This window comes from Bombina bombina, chromosome 3 (genome assembly GCF_027579735.1).
Source record: "Bombina bombina isolate aBomBom1 chromosome 3, aBomBom1.pri, whole genome shotgun sequence".
Classification (NCBI taxonomy): Eukaryota; Metazoa; Chordata; class Amphibia; order Anura; family Bombinatoridae; genus Bombina; species Bombina bombina.
The window spans coordinates 862,641,845-862,664,853 of NC_069501.1; the positions used below are offsets into that span (position 1 = coordinate 862,641,845).

At 40.4% G+C, this 23,009-nt stretch overlaps 1 protein-coding gene across 1 annotated transcript in view; it reads left to right on the forward strand.

The window, feature by feature from the left end:
- UGGT2 (UDP-glucose glycoprotein glucosyltransferase 2) overlaps positions 1–23,009 on the forward strand; it is a 991,813-nt gene that overhangs the window by 592,199 nt on the left and 376,605 nt on the right. The window contains exon 20 of the mRNA XM_053707835.1: positions 1,310–1,404. Coding sequence (XP_053563810.1) covers positions 1,310–1,404 — 95 coding nt within the window. The remainder of the gene's footprint in view (positions 1–1,309; positions 1,405–23,009) is intronic.

Here is a 23,009-nt window from a genome sequence, read left to right on the forward strand (position 1 = left end):
CGGTGGTGCCTTCTGTTTAGGTCTGCCTGTCTTGTTCTCCCTCCCTTTTAGTTCCGTGTCCTCTAGCTTGGGTATTGGTTTCCACTAGTAATTGGAATGATGTTGTGGACTCTCCAAGTCATAGGAAAGAAAACAAAATGTATACTTACCTGATACATTTTGTTCTTTCAAGACATGGAGAGTCCATGATCCCACCCTTAATTAAGACAGTATTTTTTGTTAAACCTCAGGCACCTCTACACCTTTTTCCATTTCCCTTCAGCCGAATGACTTGGAGTTATGGGTAAGGGAAGTGACACTTAACAGCTCTGCTGGGGTGCTCTTTGCCTCCTCCTGGCCAGGAGTGAATATAATAATAGTAATTGGAATGACGTGAACTCTCCATGTCCGTAAAGAAAGAAAGACATGTATCAGGTAAGCATACATTTTGTTTTTATTGTTGCAATAAAAATCACTAAGTAGTGGGCCATACTTAAAGTGATAGTAAATCCTAGCATTTGTGAAACGCTAGGATTTATCAATGCAGCAAATAAAGGGGACTTTCAGTCATTAAGTTTAGAGCTCCTCAGGCAGCCCACGGCAGACCGCTATTTTATCACGGGCAGGATTTTAGCCAATAGCATTCTAGCTATCCGGCATAATGCCAGCTGGACTGGATGGCTATTGGCTAAGAGGTGGAAACGTCACCTCGCTGAAAAATAGCGTTCTGCCGTGGGCTGCCTGAGAAGCTGTTATGTTTTTTAATTTCATTTTCTGCTGTTTTAAAAACAATTTGTCTTTTTTTAGGAACACTTTTTAATATCCTACAGAGTTTGTTCGCTGCAGAAGCTGTGCTACATTATTTTTATATTATTTGGTCAGGAGGTGTCAAAGGATTGCACACAACGTAAAAGCAAAATTTGAGGGGTAAAGAGCAATGCCTTTTAGGATTTACAGTATAAAGCAGAAATGTAGATATAAGACTGTAATAGTGTACAAGGCTTTCACACCACTAAGGAATTAACTTATAAATCCCAATATGTTTAAATCATACTGGTTTAGTGTTGAGCAGAACGTCAGCGTGGAAACCTGACAAGTGCACTTCATTAGAAGCAGTTTTTACTTTTTTAAACTGCACTTTTCATTATCTGCAAAATAAAAATTCACGTGCTCAGTGCACAATTGGTTTGTCTACATAAATGTGCTGGTTGCTTTATTTTATGGCCTTATTTTTAGTCTGTTACATAAAAGGTTATCTATTTTTATATAAAACCTAGTGTTAATTATGCTAAAGTTGAATCACTTAGACTGCTTTATTTGTTATTTTTAGATGAGGATGTAATTTATGCAGTCACCATCTGGATTATTGCTGATTTTGACAAGCCATCTGGGAGGCAACTGCTTGCTAAAGCTGTGAAACACATGGTATGTGCTTGTGATTTTGTATTGCTTAATGCCGCAGTGTACTGTGCAAACGTAGAATAATGAGCACCTTGCAAACATTCAACAAGAATTACAATTTTGCCCCCGTTGTTTCTTTTTATTCTGTTTATTGATGGTTTTTGTCTCCAAACTGGCAAATCTGATGTCTGAAATCTTCCTAAAGTCTTGAGCATTACATCATTTTTCTGACATTAAAGTAACCCAGATGGATTAAAAGAGTAAAGTAGCGAAAGATTAGTTTAATATTGTGTTCATTTTTGTATTAACAACATTTTATTTTTTTTCTTGCACAAGCTATAATGGTTTTATCTGATTATATTTTAAAGGTATTTCATTTTCAATCACTTTACGTATATTATGCCACTTGTTTACACACTAGGGATGCAGTGAAACTCTGCAGTGTCTCTTTATAACTGTAGCTTTATTTTGAAATGCTGCTCTCAGCTGTTAATATGGTGTAAAATGGAATGAGATGAGAGTTTGGTACTCAGATTGTTGGAAACCAACCATTTAGGAATAAACAAAAAAAAAAGAACCTTGTAATAATGAGCTTTATCACGTGACTTTCTAAATGTTATTTAAAAGGTTACAGTTAATTCTTTCATAACTTCGTCTATTGCTGTCCCTTTAATCAAGAAACTTACTTAGTAGGAACTGATTTCATTAATTGTTTATTTTATTTGAAATTGTTGTGCTTATTTTTTTTCTCTTGAACATGTTGGTCTAACTTAATTGGCCTTCTTAGTTGCCATAGTAATGTGATGTTTTATGAAGCATAAGAGCTAATGCAAGGAAGTATGAAAGATCAAGTTCATCTGATTGTAATATTATTTTCCTTTGTGACTGCTGTACAGGCTCTAATTTGATGCACAGTGCTTCTTTTTATTATAAATTGAAATACCACAAATATTTTTTCACACTTGTAGTTTTTATCATGATGCCTGTTTTGGTTAAAGATGTGTAAATAATGGTATTTATGGCTGAGTCCTAGTCAGAATAAAATAAAATGGCTTTAAAAATATATTTTAAAAAAATGTAGGATTGCTAAATGATCACAATCACTTCACCTATTTGCTCAAGACATATGTTGTAAATTCAAAAGGAAGACCGTTATGTGTGTGTATATATATATATATATATATATATATATATATTTGTTGCGTGTAACATAAGAAATTGGGTAATCCTAGCATTACCCAAGCAGCTGTGGGTAAAGACCGATGTAACATGATAAATCTTTTCAGAGTGCATCGAGTCACTGTATCCAAGATATATACGATGCACTGTAATTCACACATCTAAACTATCTTTCTTCTATAAGGTACGACGAGTCCACGGATTTATCCTTTACTTGTGGGATATTGTCCTCCTGCTAACAGGAAGTGGCAAAGAGCACCACAGCAGAGCTGTCTATATAGCTCCTCCCTTAGCTCCACCCCCCAATCATTCTCTTTGCCTACTCTAAGTACTAGGAAGGGTAAAGTGAAAGAGGTGATAAAATATTAGTTTTTAATTTCTTCAAGCAAGAGTTTTTTGTTTTAAATGGTACCGGTGTGTACTATTTACTCTCAGGCAGCAGATGGATGAAGACTTCTGCCTGGAGGATGAAGATCTTAATATTTGTAACTAAGATCCAGTGCTGTTCCCACAGAGACTGAGGGGTACAAGAAACTTCAGTGTGAGGAAAGTTTTCATGCTATATAGCAGTGAGGTATGTTCAGACATTTTTTCTGGAGAGACTGTGTATTTCAGAAAGGCTGAAAGTATCCCCATGAGGGTAAGGGTAAGCAGTAATCATAAGAGCTATAGAAAGGCATTACTAAGCTTGCATAAGGGGCTAATTAAAAAAATGGTTGACACTGAGTTTTGAATGTTTGTGGGCAAACGTTTTATGAACTGGGAGTGCTGTTAACGTTTTGTGGGCAATAACGTTTTTTGGGCAACTTTATTGAGGGTACACTTGGCTTATTTTTTGGGTCTCAGAACCCATATGGTTAGTTTAAAACCGCTCTGGTGCGGTTCTTTGAGGCTGTAGAGACATCGAGTGAGATGGGCGGGGCCTATTTTCGCGTCTCAGATGCGCAGTTGTTTTCACTCAGCAAGCTCCAACTCCTGAGGGCCCTTGTGGATGTTTTGGGCCAAATCGAAGCTTTAACCCCATATTTACTATCCATGAGGGCAGGTAGGCGCCACAGCAGGGCTATGGCAAGGTACTGGGTTTTTTTTTTTCCGATTTAGGCCTAATTTCAATCCGGTTTGCACATTAAAGGGTTAAATGTTAAATTTCCTTGTGGGGCAAACTTAACTACACATATTGAGTCTGCTTGCAAAAATGTGAAAAATTTGGTGCATTTTAAAGCAGTTTTGCAGAACGTGTATGCTGTTTTTCTCTTAAAGGCGCAGTACCGTTTTTTAAGATTATTTTTTTCACTAAATAAAGTGTTTTCATGCTTGTTTGTAGCCATTACTAGCCTGTTCAACATGTCTGACATTGAAGAAAGTCATTGTTCAATATGTTTAGAAGCCATTGTGGAACCCCCACTTAGAATGTGTCCCTCATGCACTGAAAGGTCAATAAATTGCAAAGAACATATTTTAGCTACTAAAAGTATGTCGCAGGATGATTCTCAGTCAGAAGGGAATCAGGTTATGCCATCTAATTCTCCCCAAGTGTCACAACCATTAACGCCCGCACAAGCGACGCCAAGTACTTCTAGTGCGTCTAATTCTTTCACCCTGCAAGATATTGCCGCAGTTATGAATACTACCCTCACAGAGGTTTTATCTAAGCTGCCTGGGTTGCAGGGGAAGCGCAGTAGGTCTGGTGTGAGAACAAATGCTGAGCCTTCTGACGCTTTATTAACCATATCTGATGTACCCTCACACTGTTCTGAGTTGGGGGTGAGGGATTTGCTGTCTTAGGGAGAGATTTTCTGATTCAGGAAAGATGTTACCTCAGACAGACTCAGATATACGCTTATTGCTCAGGGAGGTTTTAGCGACTCTGGATGATTGTGACCCTATTGTAGTTCCAGAGAAATTGTTTAAAATGGACAGATTTCTAGAGGTTCCTGCCTACACTGATGCTTTTCCGGTCCCTAAGAGGATTTCGGACATTGTTACTAAGGAGTGTGATAGACCAGGTATTCCGTTCGCTCCCCCTCCTACTTTTAAGAAAATGTTTCCCATATCAGACACCATGCGGGACTTGTGGCAGACGGTCCCTAAAGTGGAGGGAGCTATTTCTACCCTGGCTAAGCGTACAACTATACCTATTGAGGACAGTTAAGCTTTCAAAGATCCTATGGATAAAAAATTAGAGGGTCTCCTAAAGAAAATATTTGTTCATCAGGGTTTTCTTCTCCAACCTATAGCGTGCATTGTTCCTGCAACTACTGCAGCTTCTTTTTGGTTTGAGGCTCTGGAGGAGGCTCTTCAGGTTGAGACCCCATTAGATGATATTCTGGATAGAATTAGGGCTCTCAAGCTAGCTAATTCTTTCATTACAGATGCCGCTTTTCAACTGGCTAAATTAGCGGCAAAGAATTCAGGTTTTGCCATTTTAGCGCGTAGAGCTTTATGGCTTAAGTCCTGGTCTGCTGATGTGTCATCAAAATCTAATCTTTTCAAGGGTAAGACCCTATTCGGGCCTGAACTGAAAGAGATCATTTCAGACATCACTGGAGGGAAAGGCCATGCCCTTCCTCGGGATAAGACAAATGAGATGAGGACCAAACAAAATAATTTTCGTTCCTTTCGAAACTTCAAAGGTGGTCCCTCTACCTCTTCCCCTGCTGCAAAGCAAGAGGGGAATTTTGCTCAATCCAAGTCAGTCTGGAGACCTAACCAGACTTGGAACAAGGGTAAACAGGCCAAGAAGCCCGCTGCTGCCACAAAGACAGCATGAAGGGGTAGCCCCCGATCTGGGACCGGATCTAGTAGGGGGCAGACTTTCTCTCTTTGCTCAGGCTTGGACAAGAGACGTTCAGGACTCCTGGGCTTTAGAAATCGTAACCTAGGGGTATCTTTCAAAGATTCTCCTCCAAGGGGGAGATTCCATCTTTCTCAATTGTCTCTAAACCAGATAAAAAGAGAGGCATTCTTACGCTGTGTAGAAGACCTATATACCATGGGAGTGATCTGCCCAGTTCCGAAAACAGAACAGGGGCAGGGGTTCTACTCCAATCTGTTTGTGGTTCCCAAAAAGAGGGAACCTTCAGACCAATTTTAGATCTCAAGATCCTAAACAAATTCCTCAGAGTCCCATTTCGAACTTTTACCAATGATCCAGGAGGGTCAATATATGACCACCGTGGACTTAAAGGATGCGTATCTAAACATCCCTATCCACAAAGATCATCACCAGTTCCTCAGGTTCGCCTTTCTGGACAAGCATTACCAGTTTGTGGCTCTTCCCTTCGGGTTGGCCACAGCTCCCAGAATTTTCACAAAGGTGCTAGGGTCCCTTCTGGCGGTTATAAGGCCGCAGGGCATAGCTGTGGCGCCTTATCTTAATTCAGGCGTCGACTTACCAACTAGCCAAGTCTCACACGGACATCGTGTTGGCTTTTCTAAGATCTCACGGGTGGAAGGTGAACGTAAAAAAGAGTTCACTTATCCCTCTAACAAGAGTTCCATTCCTGGGAACTCTGATAGATTCGGTGGACATGAAAATTTTTCTGACGGAGGTCAGGAAATCAAAGATTTTAACCATCTGCCGAGCTCTTCATTCCATTCCTCGGCCGTCAGTGGCTCAGTGTATGGAGGTAATCGGACTAATGGTAGCGGCAATGGACATAGTTCCGTTTGCTCGCTTGCATCTCAGACCACTGCAACTATGCATGCTCAAACAGTGGAATGGGGATTATGCAGATTTATCTCCTCAGATAAATCTGGATCAAGAGACCAGAGACTCTTCTTTGGTGGTTGTCACAGGATCATCTGTCCCAGGGAATGTGTTTTCGCAGGCCAGCATGGGTCATAGTGACGACGGATGCCAGCCTATTGGGCTGGGGTGCAGTCTGGAATTCCCTGAAAGCACAGGGTTTGTGGACTCAGGAGGAGGCTCTCCTCCCGATAAATATTCTAGAACTGAGAGCGATATTCAACGCGCTTCTGGCGTGGCCTCAGCTGGCTTCGGCCAGATTCATAAGATTATAGTTGGACAATATCACGACTGTAGCATATATCAATCATCAGGGGGGGAACAAAGAGTTCTCTAGCGATGATAGAGGTTACCAAAATAATTTGATGGGCAGAGACTTACTCTTGCCATCTATCAGCAATCTATATCCCAGGAGTGGAGAACTGGGAAGCAGATTTTCTAAGCCGTCAGACTTTTCATCTGGGGGAATGGGAACTCCATCCGGAGGTGTTTGCACAATTGATTCAGCAATGGGGCACACCAGAATTGGATCTGATGGCGTCTCGTCAGAACGCCAAACTTCCTTGTTACGGGTTCAAGTCAAGGGATCTATGGTGTGGTAGCCAAGCGCTAAGACAATCCCTTAAGCTGAATACAAATGAAGGGTCTAACCAACCCCCAAGGGAAAGAACTAGTAGTGAAGTATTGTGTACAGCGCCAATACAGGCTAAGGGATAAATATAAACACTAAAAAATGAGATGTATACCTGCTAAGGCTAAAAAGAATTTAATACAAATAAAATAGTATTGGTAACAAATGTTGGATAAAATTAATGAATAAAAACAATGGTAAGGTGGAATAATCTCTGAAAAACTCACAATGTGTAAATGACAATTGGATCCAAGGGTGTGAGAAAACTGAAATAATGATATTGTGAAATCCACGTGTAAGTGCGAATACACAAATAAGCAAAGTGTTTATGCAACATAAATGTGCAACATAAATGGGCATAAATGTGCAGAGTGTTTTTGCATCATAGGTGAGCGGCCAAGTGTGATAATAAAATTATGAACGTATGAACACTGTGTGTAAATAAAAAGAATCAATTCACAAACTAATAATCAAAAATTCACAAAAAATAATAATGAATAGTCCTGATGACACTGCAGTGCAAAAAGGAAAAAAGAACCAAAAAATGAACAAAAATAAGTCACAGGTGAGTTGATACCAATGAGTGGCAAATGTGAAAAAAGGATGAGGTGACACAAAAAAAGAAAAATTATATGTGGAAAAAAATAGATCAAAAAATCCAGTGAAAAACAAAAAACCAAAATGATGTTCAACAAATGTTAATAAAGATCAAAAAAGAACAAAAGGGGTGTTGTAATCCAAATAACAGTAAATTAGAAATGGAATCACATGAAGGAACCTTGAATCCTGAGGGGGGGAGTTCCCAGGTGAATCCTAACAACGGTCAGCTCTTTGTCCAATGTCCTAGAAAGAGTCTTGATAAAGGCCTTATCTTGGGTCCGAAACGCGTAGACCTGTTGGTAAGCACTATTCTAAGTTTTTAACCACTTTGAGGACTTGTTACGCTATGTTAATCCTTTTTCTACAGGGACATTTCTAGGACATTGGACAAAGAGCTGACCGTTGTTAGGATTCACCTGGGAACTCCCCCCCTCAGGATTCAAGGTTCCTTCATGTGATTCCATTTCTAATTTACTGTTATTTGGATTACAACACCCCTTTTGTTCTTTTTTTATCTTTATTAACATTTGTTGAACATCATTTTGGTTTTTTGTTTTTCACTGGATTTTTTGATCTATTTTTTTCCACATATAATTTTTCTTTTTTTGTGTCACCTCATCCTTTTTTCACATTTGCCACTCATTGGTATCAACTCACCTGTGACTTATTTTTGTTCATTTTTTGGTTCTTTTTTCCTTTTTGCACTGCAGTGTCATCAGGACTATTCATTATTATTTTTTGTGAATTTTTGATTATTAGTTTGTGAATTGATTCTTTTTATTTACACACAGTGTTCATACGTTCATAATTTTATTATCACTCTTGGCCGCTCACCTATGCTGCAAAAACACTCTGCACATTTATGCCCATTTATGTTGCACATTTATGTTGCATAAACACTTTGCTTATTTGTGTATTCCCACTTACACGTGGATTTCACAATATCATTATTTCAGTTTTCTCACACCCTTGGATCCAATTGTCATTTACACATTGTGAGTTTTTCAGAGATTATTCCACCTTACCATTGTTTTTATTCATTAATTTTATCCAACATTTGTTACCAATACTATTTTATTTGTATTAAATTCTTTTTAGCCTTAGCAGGTATACATCTCATTTTTTAGTGTTTATATTTATCCCTTAGCCTGTATTGGCGCTGTACACAATACTTCACTTCAAGTCAAGGGATCCTCAGGCAGTACTGATAGATGCTCTAGCAGTACCCTGGTCGTTCAACCTGGCTTATGTGTTTCCACCATTTCCTCTCTTTCCTCGTTTGATTGCCAGAATCAAACAGGAGAGAGCTTCAGTGATTTTGATAGCACCTGTGTGGCCACGCAGGACATGGTATGCAGACCTGGTGGAGATGTCATCTCTTCTCTTCCACTCTTCAAGGTCCGTTCCAGCATCCAAATCTAGTTTCTCTGCGGCTGACTGTTTGGAGATTGAACACTTGATTTTATCCAAGCAGGGTTTCTCTGAGTTGGTCATAGATACCTTGATTCAGGCTCGAAAGCCTGTCACTAGGAAAATTTATCATAAGATATGGCGTAAATATCTTTATTAGTGGATAGGTGGGTGTACACTATTACTTAGTAGAGACAGTGCTGGCCTACTAACTGTTCTAACTTCTCACGAGTTAAAACTGGAGTGGTTTACAAAGTGTTGGAGTTTGTTAGTGGCGCCCAAAGGGCTGACTGTTAAGTGACGATATCGTTATAATTGCGAATCAATCTAAATGTTTAATGTTTTTCATGTACTGAGTGGGTAAATTTAGACTATTGAATATATTGAAATAAACTCAATAAATTCCTCAATTGAGGCTGAAGAAAATAGAACTCATATGAATTAGTACAAATATTAATACATTTTATTAATTTTATTTTTATTTTATTTTTAATTAATTTTATTAAATATATTTGTACTAATTCATATGAGTTCTATTTTCTTCAGCCTCAATTGAGGAATTTATTGAGTTTATTTCAATATATTCAATAGTCTAAATTTACCCACTCAGTACATGAAAAACATTAAACATTTAGATTGATTCGCAATTATAACGATATCTTCACTTAACAGTCAGCCCTTTGGGCGACACTAACAAACTCCAACACTTTGTAAATATCTTTATTGGTGCGAATCCAAAGGCTACTTATGGAGTAAGATCAAGTATCCTAGGATTTTGTCCTTTCTCCAAGAAGGATTGGAGAAGGGGCTACCAGCTAGTTCCTTTTAGGGACAGATATCTGCCTTATCAATTCTACTGCACAAGCGTCTGGCAGATGTTCCAGTCGTTCTGTCAGGCTTTAGTTAGAATCAAGCCTGTGTTTAAACCTGTTGCTCCGCCATGGAGTTTGAATTTAGTTCTTAAAGTTCTTCAAGGGGTTCCGTTTGAACCTATGCATTCCGTAGATATTAAGCTTCTATCTTGGAAAGTTCTGTTTTTAGTTGCTATCTCTTTGGTTCGAAGAGTTTCTGAATTATCTGCATTGCAATGCGACTCGCCTTATCTTGTTTTCCATGCTGATAAGGTGGTTTTGCGTACCAAACCTGGATTCCTTCCTAAGGTTGTTACTAATAGGAATATCAATCAGGAAATTGTTGTTCCTTCTCTGTGTCCTAATCCTTCCTCTAAGAAGGAGCGTCTGTTGCACAACTTGGACGTGGTTCGTGCTTTGAAGTTTTACTTGCAAGCAACCAAAGATTTCCGTCAAACGTCTTCTTTGTTTGTTGTCTATTCTGGAAAACGTAGAGGTCAAAAAGCTATGGCTACCTCTCTCTTTCTTTTTGGCTGAAAAGCATCATCCGTTTGGCATACAAGACTGCTGGACAGCAGCCTCCTGAAAGGATTACAGCTCACTCTACTAGAGTGGTGGCGTCCACATGGGCTTTCAAAAATGATGTTTCTGTTGAACAGATTTGTAAGGCTGCGACTTGGTCTTCGCTTCATAACTTTTCCAAATTTTACAAATTTGATACTTTTGCTTCTTTGGAGGCTATTTTTGGGACAAAAGTTCTTCAAGCAGTAGTGCCTTCTGTTTAACCATCTGTCTTGTCCCTCCCGTTCATCCGTGTCCTGTAGCTTTGGTATTGTATCCCACAAGTAAAGGATGAATCCGTGGACTCGTCGTACCTTATAGAAGAAAAGTAAATTTATGCTTGCCTGATAAATTAATTTCTTCTATGGTACGACGAGTCCAGGGCCCGCCCTGTCATTTTAAGACAGATTATATTTTTTTATTTTAAACTTCAGTCACCTCTGCACCTTGTAGTTTCTCCTTTTTCTTCCTGTACCTTCGGTCGAATGACTGGGGGGTGGAGCTAAGGGAGGAGCTATATAGACAGCTCTGCTGTGGTGCTCTTTGCCACTTCCTGTTAGCAGGAGGAAAATATCCCACAAGTAAAGGATGAATCCATGGACTCATCGTACCATAGAAGAAATTAATTTATCAGGTAAGCATAAATTTACTTTTTTTGCCTCCATCTGGGGTGTTCAAGTGGGGCAAAGCCCCCCTTGTAAATTTCATGCCCCAAGATTCACTTGGGGTGGATGCCAGAGGATCAGCAGGGCGCCTTTCTTGAATACCCCCCTGGCAGACGCAAAAAGATAGTGTAGATGGGGGAATTAGATTACATCGGGCTTTACACACAGCCACATTGGTAATGTCAGGTTTGCCAGGGTAATTCTAGGATTTTACTGGGGTGCCAGTAAAATTCATTTACGTAGCAAACTTTAGCAACACAGCTGTAAGGTATGGCACACTTCAGACAATCAGACATCATGTAAACAGTTTGAATAAATACACTTTCGTCACAGAAAAAAATATGTGAACTCACTTGCCTGTGCTGGCCCCATAACCCCATAGCCTTGAAAACACTGTGTCTGCAAGATTTCATTGCATCTCTGCCTGTTATTATTGACTCCCTAGTTGCACCTTCTGTGGTCTCCTAATCTCTGTGCTCATACTTTTATAGAAGTAAGTGTTTTTTTTATACATCTGGTTATGTCTTTATATTTTTAATTCGTGCATCACTTTATGTTAATTCTATATACTTTGTACTAGGTCATAGCCTCAAGAAATTTTTTTTGTTGATATGGTGTTTCTGTTTGTTGATATCTATATAATCTAGGCCTATTAAGGTTAATAAATACTCATTAAGGATTTATTTTTTCATTTGGCTGTAAGGCTAACCTTGTTGAAGAATAATCTTTGTGATGCTTGTTTTATGGGGGTTTTTTTCTGGAGGATAGTACCTTGCCTGCCTTTTATTTCCTTCCTAAGATAGGGAGAGTCCACGGCATTATTCCTTACTGTTGGGAAATAAACACCTGGCCACCAGGACGAGGCAGAGACACCCCAGCCAAAGGCTTAAATATTCCTCCCACTTCCTCATTACCCCAGTCATTCTTTGCCTTTCGTCACGTTAGGAGGTGGCAGAGAAGTGTCAGAAAATTTGGAGAGTCCTGAACAAGGGAATCTGCCCTTTGAGATAGGACTGGAGTTTTAAGTAGTCATGTCAACCTCTCAGTGAGAGTATTAATGAAAGTTAGAGTCTGGAGATGCAGGGAAAGTTTTTCTGCAGAACCATCCAGACTGCTGCCTAACAGCTCCTAAGCAATCAGTGTTGACGAGTTTCACTGCCTGCTTTCTCTCACTCAAGTCCATGTCAGGAGCACTGCTATAAGACTGTCACACTTGAGAGGCTGTGTTCTGTTCCACAGCATGGATCCTGGAGGTAAGATTGTTTCAATTTTTACACATAAAACGCTATAACAGGGTTATAGTGTGGTTCCTTTACACCTTGATAGGATCCAGGGTTAATATCCTCTTAAGGGGGTTTATTGAACAGTTGGGGTTAATTAATCAGTGTATTAATTATTACATGCTGCTTTGTGTGATTTTTTTCCTGGGCTGATAGACTACTGTATGTGTTTTTGGCTGAAACAAACAGGTTTCACTTTTAAAATTCACTTTCATTTTTGAAAGTGTTGCACAGCTCCTTTTACTTGCTGTACTTGTAATAACAGGGGAAGTACTGTCTTTCACTCCCGTCCCGTGAGATTACTACACTTGCTACATTATCCACTCATCATGCAGTTCCCTGTAGCACATCTAATCCTCCATCCGGAGGGGGCCTTCTTCCTGCGGACTTTGCCACTCAGTTACAAACGGCGGTGTCTGCGGCCCTCAGTGCATTACCTCGTTCTAACAAACACAAGAGAAAGGTAAAACATAGCTCTCCTGACCCGGAGTCATCTAAATATTTATCGGATTTAGCCATTATGTCCCAGTTATCCGATGATGAGTTAACCTATGTAGCTTCAGAGGGTGAACTTTCTGGGCCGGAGTCCTTAGCGTCTAAGCCTCCTACTGAGGATGAGCTGACCTTTAGATTTAAAATTGAGCACTTGAGTTTTTTATTAAAGGAGGTTCTGTCTACATTAGAGGTTCCAGAGGCCGCAATGCCTGAAGAACCTATGATACCTAAATTAGACAGAGTTTACGAAAACAGGAAAGTTCCTTTGACTTTTCCTGTGCCAGTTAAGATGCTGAACATTAAGAACGAATGGGAAAGAATTGGTTCTTCCTTTCCCGCTTGTCTGCTGGATTCCTGCTCTCAACTGGATTTGTGGGACTCTACCCTAAGGTGGATGGTGCTATCTCTATGCTTGCTAAACGTACTACTATACCTCTTGAGGATAGTTCTTCATTCAGAGAGCTGTTGGATAAGAAAATGGAACCCTTTCTGAGAAAAATGTTTCAACATACAGAATTTTATTTCAACCAGCAGCTGCAGTTGCCGGATCGGCTACCTACTGGTGCGACTCTTTGTCAGAACTCATTGAGGTGGAGTCTCCCCTCGAGGATATTCAAGACAGAATTAAAGCTCTGAGAATTGCTAATTCTTTTATCTGTGATGCGAATATGCAAATTATTCGCCTAAATGCAAAGGCCTCTGGTTGAAGTCTTGGTCTGCAGATATGACTTCTAAGTCCAGACTCCTTTATCTTCCCTTCTAGGGAAAGATTTTATTTGGTCCAGGCCTAAACTCTATTATTTCTACGGTTACCGGAGGCAAGGGTGCCTTCCTACTGCAAGATAAGAACAAGTCTAAGGGACGACAGTCTTCTAATTTTCATTCCTTTCATTCTGACAAAACAACAACAATTCTCCTCCAAGCCCGAGCAACCCAAGAGTACTTGGAAGCCGGCTCAGTCCTGGAATAAAACCAAGTAGAATAAGAAGCCCGCCGAAAACAAATCTGCATTAAGGGGTGGCCCCCGATTCAGGATCGGAACATGTAGGGGGCAGACTCTCTCTTTTTTCAGACGCCTTGTTCAAGGACGTACAGGATCCGTGGGTCCTGGAGGTGGTATCTTAGGGATACAAGATAGGCTTCAAATCTCATCCACCAAGGGGCAGATTCCTTCTCTCGAATCTGTCTACCAGAAAAGAGGGATGCCTTTCTAGGGTGTGTTCGGGATCTATCCTCCTCAGGAGTTTTTGTCCCGGTGCCTATCGAAGAAAGAGGCTTGGGGTTTTATTCAAACATTTCCGTGGTCCCAAAGAAGGAGTGAACTTTCCACCCAATTCTGGACCTAAAGTGCTTAAACAAATTTCTCAGTGTTTCTACCTTCAAGATGGAGACAATAAGGTCCATTCTTCCTTTGATTCAGGAAGGCCAGTTTATGACCACTATAGATCTGAAGGACGCTTACCTTCATGTTCCAATTAACAGGGAACACTTTCAGTTCCTGAGTTTGGCATTCCTGGACCAGCACTTCCAGTTCATTGCCCTTCCGTTTGGCCTAGCTACTGCTCCAAGAATCTTTACGAAGGTTCTGGGGCTCTTCTAGCCATTGCCAGAACTCAGGGTGTTGCAGTAGCCCCATACTTGGACGATATTCTGGGGCAAGCACCATCCTTTCTTCTTGCGGAGGAATTCTCGGAGTCCCTTTTCAGTCTTCTTTGATCACATGGATGGAAGATAAACTTGGAAAAGAGTTCTCTTATCCCAAGTACCATGGTGGAATTCCTGGGTACTATAATAGACTCCATATCCGTGAGGACATTTCTAACAGACCAGAGACGGAGCAAGCTAACTTGTTTGGGTTCCTCTGTGGCTCAGTGAGGGGACAGATTTCGACCCTGTCGGTTTTATTGCACAAGAAACTGGCTGAGCTTCCAGACATACAGTCTATGATTAGGATCAGACCTGTGTTTAGATCTGGGGCTCCTCCTTGGAGCCTAAATCTTGTTCTTTAGGTTTTGCAACAGGTTCCGTTTGAGCCTCTGCATTCCGTTGACATTAAATTGTTATTTTGGAAGGTTCTCTTTCTATTGACTATTGCCCCTGTGCACAGAGTTTCTGAGATCTCTGCTTTGCAATGTGAGCCCCCTTATCTGATTTTTTTTATGCAGATAAGGCAGTTTTACGTACTAAATTCGGTTTTCTTCCTAAGGTTGTGTCAGATCGCAACATCAATCAGGAGATTGTGGTTCCTTCCTTGTGTCCTAATCCTTCTTCATTGAAGAAATGCTTACTTCACAATTTGGATGTGTTTGGCACCTTGAAGTTCTATCTTCAGGCTACTAAGGAGTTTAGACAAACTTCCTCTTTATTTGTTGTCTATTCTGGGAAGCGTAAGGGGCAGAAGGCTACTTCGACTATCTTTTTCGTTGAGTGTCATCCGCTTAGCTTACGAGACAGTGGGACATCGTCGTCCTGAGAGGATAACGGCGCATTCCACTAGAGCAGTGGCTTCCTCTTGGGCCTTTAAGTACGAGGCCTCTATGGATCAGTTTTGTAAGGCGGCTACCTGGTCCTCCTTACATACTTTTTCAAACTTTTACAAGTTTTATGTTTTTGCTTCGGCTGAAGCAGCTTTCGGGAGAGAGGTTTTGCAGACTGCGGTGCCCTCAGAATAGGGTCCACCTCTTCCTTTTTGTTCCCTCCCGTTATTCATTCAGTGTTCTCTGGAGCTTGTGTATAGTTTTCTCAACAGTACGGAATGAAGACGTGGACTCTCCCTAACTTAGGAAGGAAAACATAATTTATGCTTACCAGATAAATTCCTTTCCTTCCGGATAAAGTCAGTCCACGGCCCCTGCCCGTTTTTTCTTGTCTATGGCCGGTCCCCTATTATTTATTTTATTCTTTTGGCACCATTTATACCCTAATGTTTCTCCTACTTTTCTTTGTTCCCTCGGCAGAATAACTGGGGTAATGAGAAAGTGGGAGGGATATTTAAGCCTTTGGCTAGGGTGTCTTTGCCTCCTCCTGGTGGCCAGGTGTTGTATTTCCCAACAGTAAGGAATGAAGCTGTGGACTCTCCCTATCAGGAAGGAAAGGAATTTATCTGGTAAGCATAAATTATGTTTTTCCTCTACATTATGGAGTATACTGATCCTGAATCTTCCTCTTTTTTGTTTAACATGATGGTAAACTATATATACATTCCCAATATTTCCTGCTTTAAGCAGACTTTGTAAAGCTTAACTGCTTATTTTAGGTTTAAAAATAAGTACTCTTTGAAAAAAAAATATTTTTTAACACCGTGGCTATTCATTCTTTACTCTGCCCCCTCATGGTTCAGTCCTGCATCCGAGTGACGTATAGAGCGGTCCAACCCTCTCTATGTCACAGTGTTTGCGTGCTTCCTAGATACAGTATTTAAATGTGCATGCTCTGTATTTAAAAATTTAGTCATCCAAGTAAACAGCAGATCATGAGATCCACTGTATACTTGTTGAAGTTACCAGTGACTTAATAATAGCGAGTTCCCATCAACTGACTCAGGTACATATTTGTAAATTAAAGGTATAATTATAATTGTTATGTATATGTGTTGAATAATTACATACTACTCTTTTTATGCAAATCAGAAATGTCATAAGGATCTTGTGCCTATATAAAATTGTCACTCTTCCAAGGCAAACAGTAAATCAAAAAATGAATCTCCATTTCACTGTTTAGCCAGATGTCATTAGGTCTCCACTCCCCAAATACTATGTATGCGCAGCTACATTGTGAATATGCACATAGTCTGTGAAGAGTGTCAGATGACATACAGATATTGTGCAACAGTACTCATGCCCACATGGAAGTGGCATTCACTTCACCCATCCAGCTGGCCACGATGATGATTGGAGGAAGCTGTGATACACAATAAAAAAAAAAAAAACTAAATGCAGCTAAAGGACGTCTTTTAAAATTGACTCACAGCAATGTTATATAGTGATATATGACTACTTGCAGGTGCTGTACATTTATTGAAAGAACACTATAAGTTATTTTATACACATACTATTGTTTTGTAAAAAGTTAAAGGTCTAAGTTTACCATCAATTTAAGCTTGAACACCTTTGATCTTTTTTAAGAGAAGTGTTATGTTCTTTAGGGGTTCAGGGTTCTACTGTTCCCAAGGATGTCTGTTAAACAGCTTGTTTTAATTTTTAAGCCCTTTAATAGGTCACTGCAACTTCCAGTTGCTACGGCTATCTCTGAGATAATTTTAATGAGTGGTCTAAACCTGATATTCCTTTTAATCCTGCTCAAAGATTTAAAAGGATGTTTCCTTTGTCTACTTTTAATTTAGTAGATTGCGCTATTTCTACTTTGGCTAAATGTACTACTCTTCCTCTAGAGGATAGTACCTTTTCTTCTACAAGATACGACGAGTCCACGGATTTCATCCTTACTTGTGGGATATTAACCTCTTGCTAACAGGAAGTGGCAAAGAGTACCACAGCAGAGCTGTATATATAGCTCCTCCCTTCCCTCCACCCCAGTCATTCTCTTTGCCTGTGTTAGTAATAGGAAGAGGTAAAGTGAGGTGCTAGTTTAAGATTCTTCAATCAAGAAGTTTTTTTATTTTAAATGGTACCGGTGAGTACTATTTTCCTCAGGGAGATATGGAATGAAGAAGATTTCTGCCCTGAGGTTGATGATCTTAGCAGATGTAACTAAGATCCATGTTGGTTCCCACAGAGCTTCTGAAGGTAGAGCAAGAGAAATCTTCAGTGTGGAGAACGGTGTCATGCTACAAGCAGCATTGAGGTATGTTCAGTCTTTTTATTCTGAGGAGACTTGTTATATCAGAACTGGCTGACATTTTTCCCTGCAAGGGAAGGGGTAAGCAGTAGACCTGTGCACTGAGGGTGTTACTGAAAATCCTATGTTTATTCATATTGCTGTGACATATGACTTTAACACTGTATGGGGCTTGACACTGGAAGAGGCAGCTTGACATTTTTTATGTTATTAACAAGAGAAAGTAAGTAGGGCTGCAAGTTTTATTTAAAGATTATAAGGGGACCACATGGCTTGTTTTCAACCATGCGGTTAATCAGACTATTAGGACGACGTCCATGATGGGTGGGGCATATTTCGCAGTTTACTCTGACTGAGAAGGCAGCAGGCATTAGCTCCGGTGGGGCCTAAACTTGTGTTCTGTTCACCGGCTCGTTGTTGAGTCATTTTGTTGTACCCTGGGGGCAGGTAGGCGCCGCAGCAGAGCTGTGGCGAGGTGCAGGGGTCAAAACAGCTATTTTTGGGAAAAATGTCTCTTAGAGGGCAAAATCCCTTTTTCCTTATAGGGTGCAATCATTTTTGGGCCAATTGAATAATAGATATTTAATTGTGTAGCGTTTATTAACGTTTTTGGCAATCTGAGAAAAATTGTGCACTTTTTATTTCTTAAAGGCGCAGTACACATTTTTCAAAAAGTGGTTTAAATCAATAAATAAGGTGATCTACGACTATTGTGGTCATTGCTAGTCTGTTCAACATGTCTGACATTGAGGAAACTAATTGTTCTATGTGTACTGAAAGGGCCTTACAATGTAAAAAGCATATTTTAGATGATGAAACTGTGCCGAAGGATGATTCTCAGTCTAAAGAGAATCAGGATATGCCATCTAATTCTCCCCAAGGTTTACAACCTTTAACGCCCACACAAGCGACGCCAAGTACCTCAAGTGCGTCTAATTATTTTACTCTGCAGGATATGGCTGCAGTGATGTCAACTACTTAAAGGAGTACCCTCTGCCTCTTCTTCCTCCACAAAGCAGGAAGGAAATTGTGCTCAGTCCAAGTCCGTCTGGAGACCTAACCAGGCTTGGAACAAGGGTAAGCAACCCCAGAAGCCCGCTGCTGCTACAAAGACAGCATGAAGGGGCGGCCCCCGATCCAGGACCGATCTAGTAGGGGGCAGACTTTCTTTCTTTGCCCAGGCTTGGGCAAGAGATGTTCAGGATCCCTGGGCACTGGAAATTGTGACCCACTGGTATCAACTGAAATTCAAAGATTTTCTCCCAAGAGGGAGATTTCTTCTTTCACAAGTGTCTTTAGACCAGATAAAAAGAGAGGCGTTCTTACGTTGTGTAAAAGACCTCTCCACTATGGGAGTAATTCGTCCCGTTCCAAGACTAGAACAGGGACAGGGATTTTACTCAAATCTTTTCATAGTTCCCAAAAAAGAGGGAACGTTCAGACCTATTTTAGACCTAAAGAGTCTAAACAAGTTTCTCAGGGTTCCATCCTTCAAGATGGAGACCATCGAACAATTTTACCAATGATCCAGGAGGGTCAATATATGACTACCGTGGACTTGAAGGATGCATACCTTCATGTTCCTATTCACAAGGATCATCATCAGTTCCTAAGATTTGCCTTCCTGGACAAACATTTTCAGTTTGTGGCTCTTCCCTTCGGGTTGGCCACAGCACCCAGGATCTTCACAGGGGTTCTAGGGTCCCTTCTGGCAGTTCTCAGGCCGCGGGGCATAGTAGTGGCGCCTTATCTAGATGATATTTTGATTCAGGCATCAAGTTATCATCTGACGAAGTCTCATACAGACACAGTGTTGTCTTTTCTGAGGACTCACGGGTGGAAGGTGAACCTAAAAAAGAGTTTGCTAGTTCCACGGACAAGGGTTCCCTTCTTGGGAACTCTGATAGACTCGGTATCCATGAAGATATTTCTGACGGAGGTCAGAAGATCAAAGATTCTAAATACTTGCCGAGCCCTTCAGTCCAATCCTCGGCCATCAGTGGCTCAGTGTATGGAGGTAATTGGATTAATGGTAGCGGCAATGGACATCATTCCATTTGCTCGTTTTCATCTCAGACCACTGCAGCTGTGCATGCTCGGACAGTGGAATGGGGACTATGCGAATTTATCTCCTCAGATAAATCTGACTCAAGAGACCAGAGACTCTATTCTTTGGTGGTTGTCGCCGGATCATCTGTCCCAGGGGACGTGTTTCAGCAGACCCTCGTGGGTGATAGTGACAACGGATGCCAGCCTACTGGGCTGGGGCACAGTCTGGAATTCCCTGAAGGCTCAGGGTATATGGACTCAAGTGGAGTCTCTACTTCCAATCAATATTCTGGAATTGAGAGCAATATTCAATTCGCTTCAGGCATATGGCCTCAGTTGGCTTCGGCCAAATTCATCAGATTCAAGTCGGACAATATCACGACTGTGGCTTATATCAATCATCAGGGAGGAACGAGGAGTTCCTTGGCGATGATAGAAGTATCCAAGATAATTCAATGGGCAGAGACCCACTCTTGTTATCTATTGGCAATCTACATCCCAGGAGTAGAGAACTGGGAAGCGGATTTTCTAAGTTGACAGACTTTTTATCCGGGGGAGTGGGAACTTCACCCGGAGGTGTTTGCCTCACTTATTCTCAGATGGGGCAGACCGGAATTGGATCTGATGGCGTCTCGACAGAATGCCAAGCTACCAAGATACGGATCCAGGTCGAGGGATCCTCAGGCCGAACTGATAGATGCCTTGGCAGTGCCTTGGTCGTTCAGCCTAGCTTATGTGTTTCCACCGTTTCCTCTCCTTCCACGCATGATTGCTCAGATCAAACAGGAGAGAGCTTCAGTAATTCTAATTGCGCCTGCGTTGCCACGCAGGACTTGGTTCGCGGATCTAGTGGACATGTCCTCTCTACCACCGTGGAAACTTCCATTGAGACAGGACCTTCTCATTCAAGGACCTTTCCAACATCCAAATCTAGTTTCTCTGCAGCTGACTGCTTGGAGATTGAACGCTTGATTTTATCTAAGTGGGGATTCTCCACTTCGGTCATTGATACTTTGATACAGGCACTTAAGCCTGTCACTTGAAAGATCTATCACAAGATATGGCGTAAATATCTTTTTTGGTGTGAATCCAAGGGCTACTCATGGAGTAAAGTTAGGATTCCCAGGATTCTGTCTATTCTCCAAGAAGGATTGGAGAAAGGATTATCAGCAAGTTCCTTAAAGGGACAGATTTCTGCTTTGTCAATTTTGCTTCACAAACGTTTGGCAGATGTTCCGGATGTTCAGTCTTTTTGTCAGGCTTTAACCAAAATTAAGCCTGTATTTAGACCAATGACTCCTCCTTGGAGTTTGAATTTAGTTCTTAGAATTCTTCAAGGGGTTCCGTTTGAACCCATACATTCCATAGATATTAAATTGTTATCTTGGAAAGTTTTGTTTTTGGTTACTATTTCTTCTGCTCGTAGAGTTTCTGAGCTTTCAGCATTACAATGTGATTCGCCTTATCTTATCTTTCATTCTGATAAAGTGGTTTTGCGTACTAAACCTGGATTTCTTCCTAAGGTTGTTTAAAATAAAAATATTAATCAGGAAATTGTTGTTCCTTCCTTGTGTCCTAATCCTTCTTCTAAGAAGGAGCGTCTGTTACATAACCTGGACGTGGTCCGTGCCTTGAAGTTTTACTTGCAGGCGACTAAGGATTTCCGTCAATCATCTTCATTATTCATTGTTTATTCTGGAAAACGTAGGGGTCAGAAAGCTACGGCTACCTCTCTTTCTTTTTGGCTGAAGAGTATCATCCGTCTGGCATATGAGACTGCTGGACAGCAGCCTCCTGAAAAAATTACGGCTCATTCTACTAGGGCTGTGGCTTCCACATGGGCTTTTAAAAACGATGCTTCTGTTGAACAGATTTGCAAGGCTGCGACTTGGTCATCTCTTCATACTTTTTCCAAATTTTACAAATGTTATACTTTTGCTTCTTCTGAGGCTGTTTTTAGGAGAAAAGTTCTTCAAGCAGTGGTGCCTTCCGTTTAGTTCTCTGTCTTTTCCCTCCCTTTCATAATTTATAATTTAAGTAATTGTCTGCAAACAGGGTGTCCAAAGATAGATTTGTATCTCTCCTTTTTAGAAAATAATTTATTTTGACCTGGCCTTGACACTATAATTTCCACTCTGTCTGGAGGAAAGAAACTTTTCTCCCTCAGGACAAGAAGTCTAAGTTAAAAATAGCACAATCTTTTTGTCAATCTAGCAACTCAAAATCTTCCTCCTCCTTACAATGACCTAAATCTTCCAGATCTTAAGTTTAATTCCAGTTGAAAAAAGACCAAGCATTCTATGAGCCTTCTTCGCCTTTCAAATCAGCATGCAGTTTCTGTTCTGGTAGTGGAAAGTTTACATGTTTTTTGGAGCGTTCAAAACATAGTTTCCCAGGATGACAGAATAGGTTTCAAATCAAGACCTACTCGAAGAAGGTGTCTTTGGTTTAATGTTCCAGAAGACTTTCCAATGTTATGGCTGTATTATATGTAGTTCAAGTTTTAGAACAAGGCCAAGGATTTTATTCCATTCTTTTACATTATTCCCAAGAAAAAGGGACTTTTTTTTGTTCTACAGTTAATGGCATTAAACAAATTTCTGAGTTCCTATTTTCAGAATAATAACTATCTATTTGACCTTTTATTCAACATGGTCAATTTATGTCCATGTTTAATTCAAAGGATTCCTTCTTTCCTATACCCAGACCATCTCCAGTTTCTAAGATTTGCCTTTCAGCACAAAAAATTCAGTTTGTGGCTTTCCTGTGTGGTCTATCTATAGCTCCCAGAATCTAGAAACTCTATTGTCTCTAATAATGTAGTTCAGTGGCTCTATACCTAGAGGACGTATTGGTTCAGGCTCATTTTTTTCCCTTTAGCTATATTTCATATTATACTGTTGTTTCTTCGCAGACAAGGTTGAATAATTAATTTGAAAGAGTTCTCTTTCTTATTAATCAAGAGTCTCTTTAATGCAGTGACTCTAAAAGATCTGGGATCAAAGTTACAGTCAGTTGCTCACAACTACACTTCATTTCCATTCCATCTATAGCTCAATGTATGGAAGTGTTAAGTCTGATTATTGCAGCATCATATGTTCTTCCTTTTGCTTGATTCTATATGAGACCCCTTCAACTAAAAAAAATTCACACAACTATCTCATAGAATTTGGATAGTTTTTCAAGCTATTTTTTCTTGGGCCATCCTATTAGTCCAACTTGGAAAATAGTGTCTGTAGCTGCCATTCTCTTGGATTGGGGTTCAGTCTGGGGTCCATGAGAGCACATGGAGGACAGAGCTGTCTCCTTCTATAAAGAGAAACTTATCCAAGTTTTCATTTCAACAATGGACCTGATACTCAA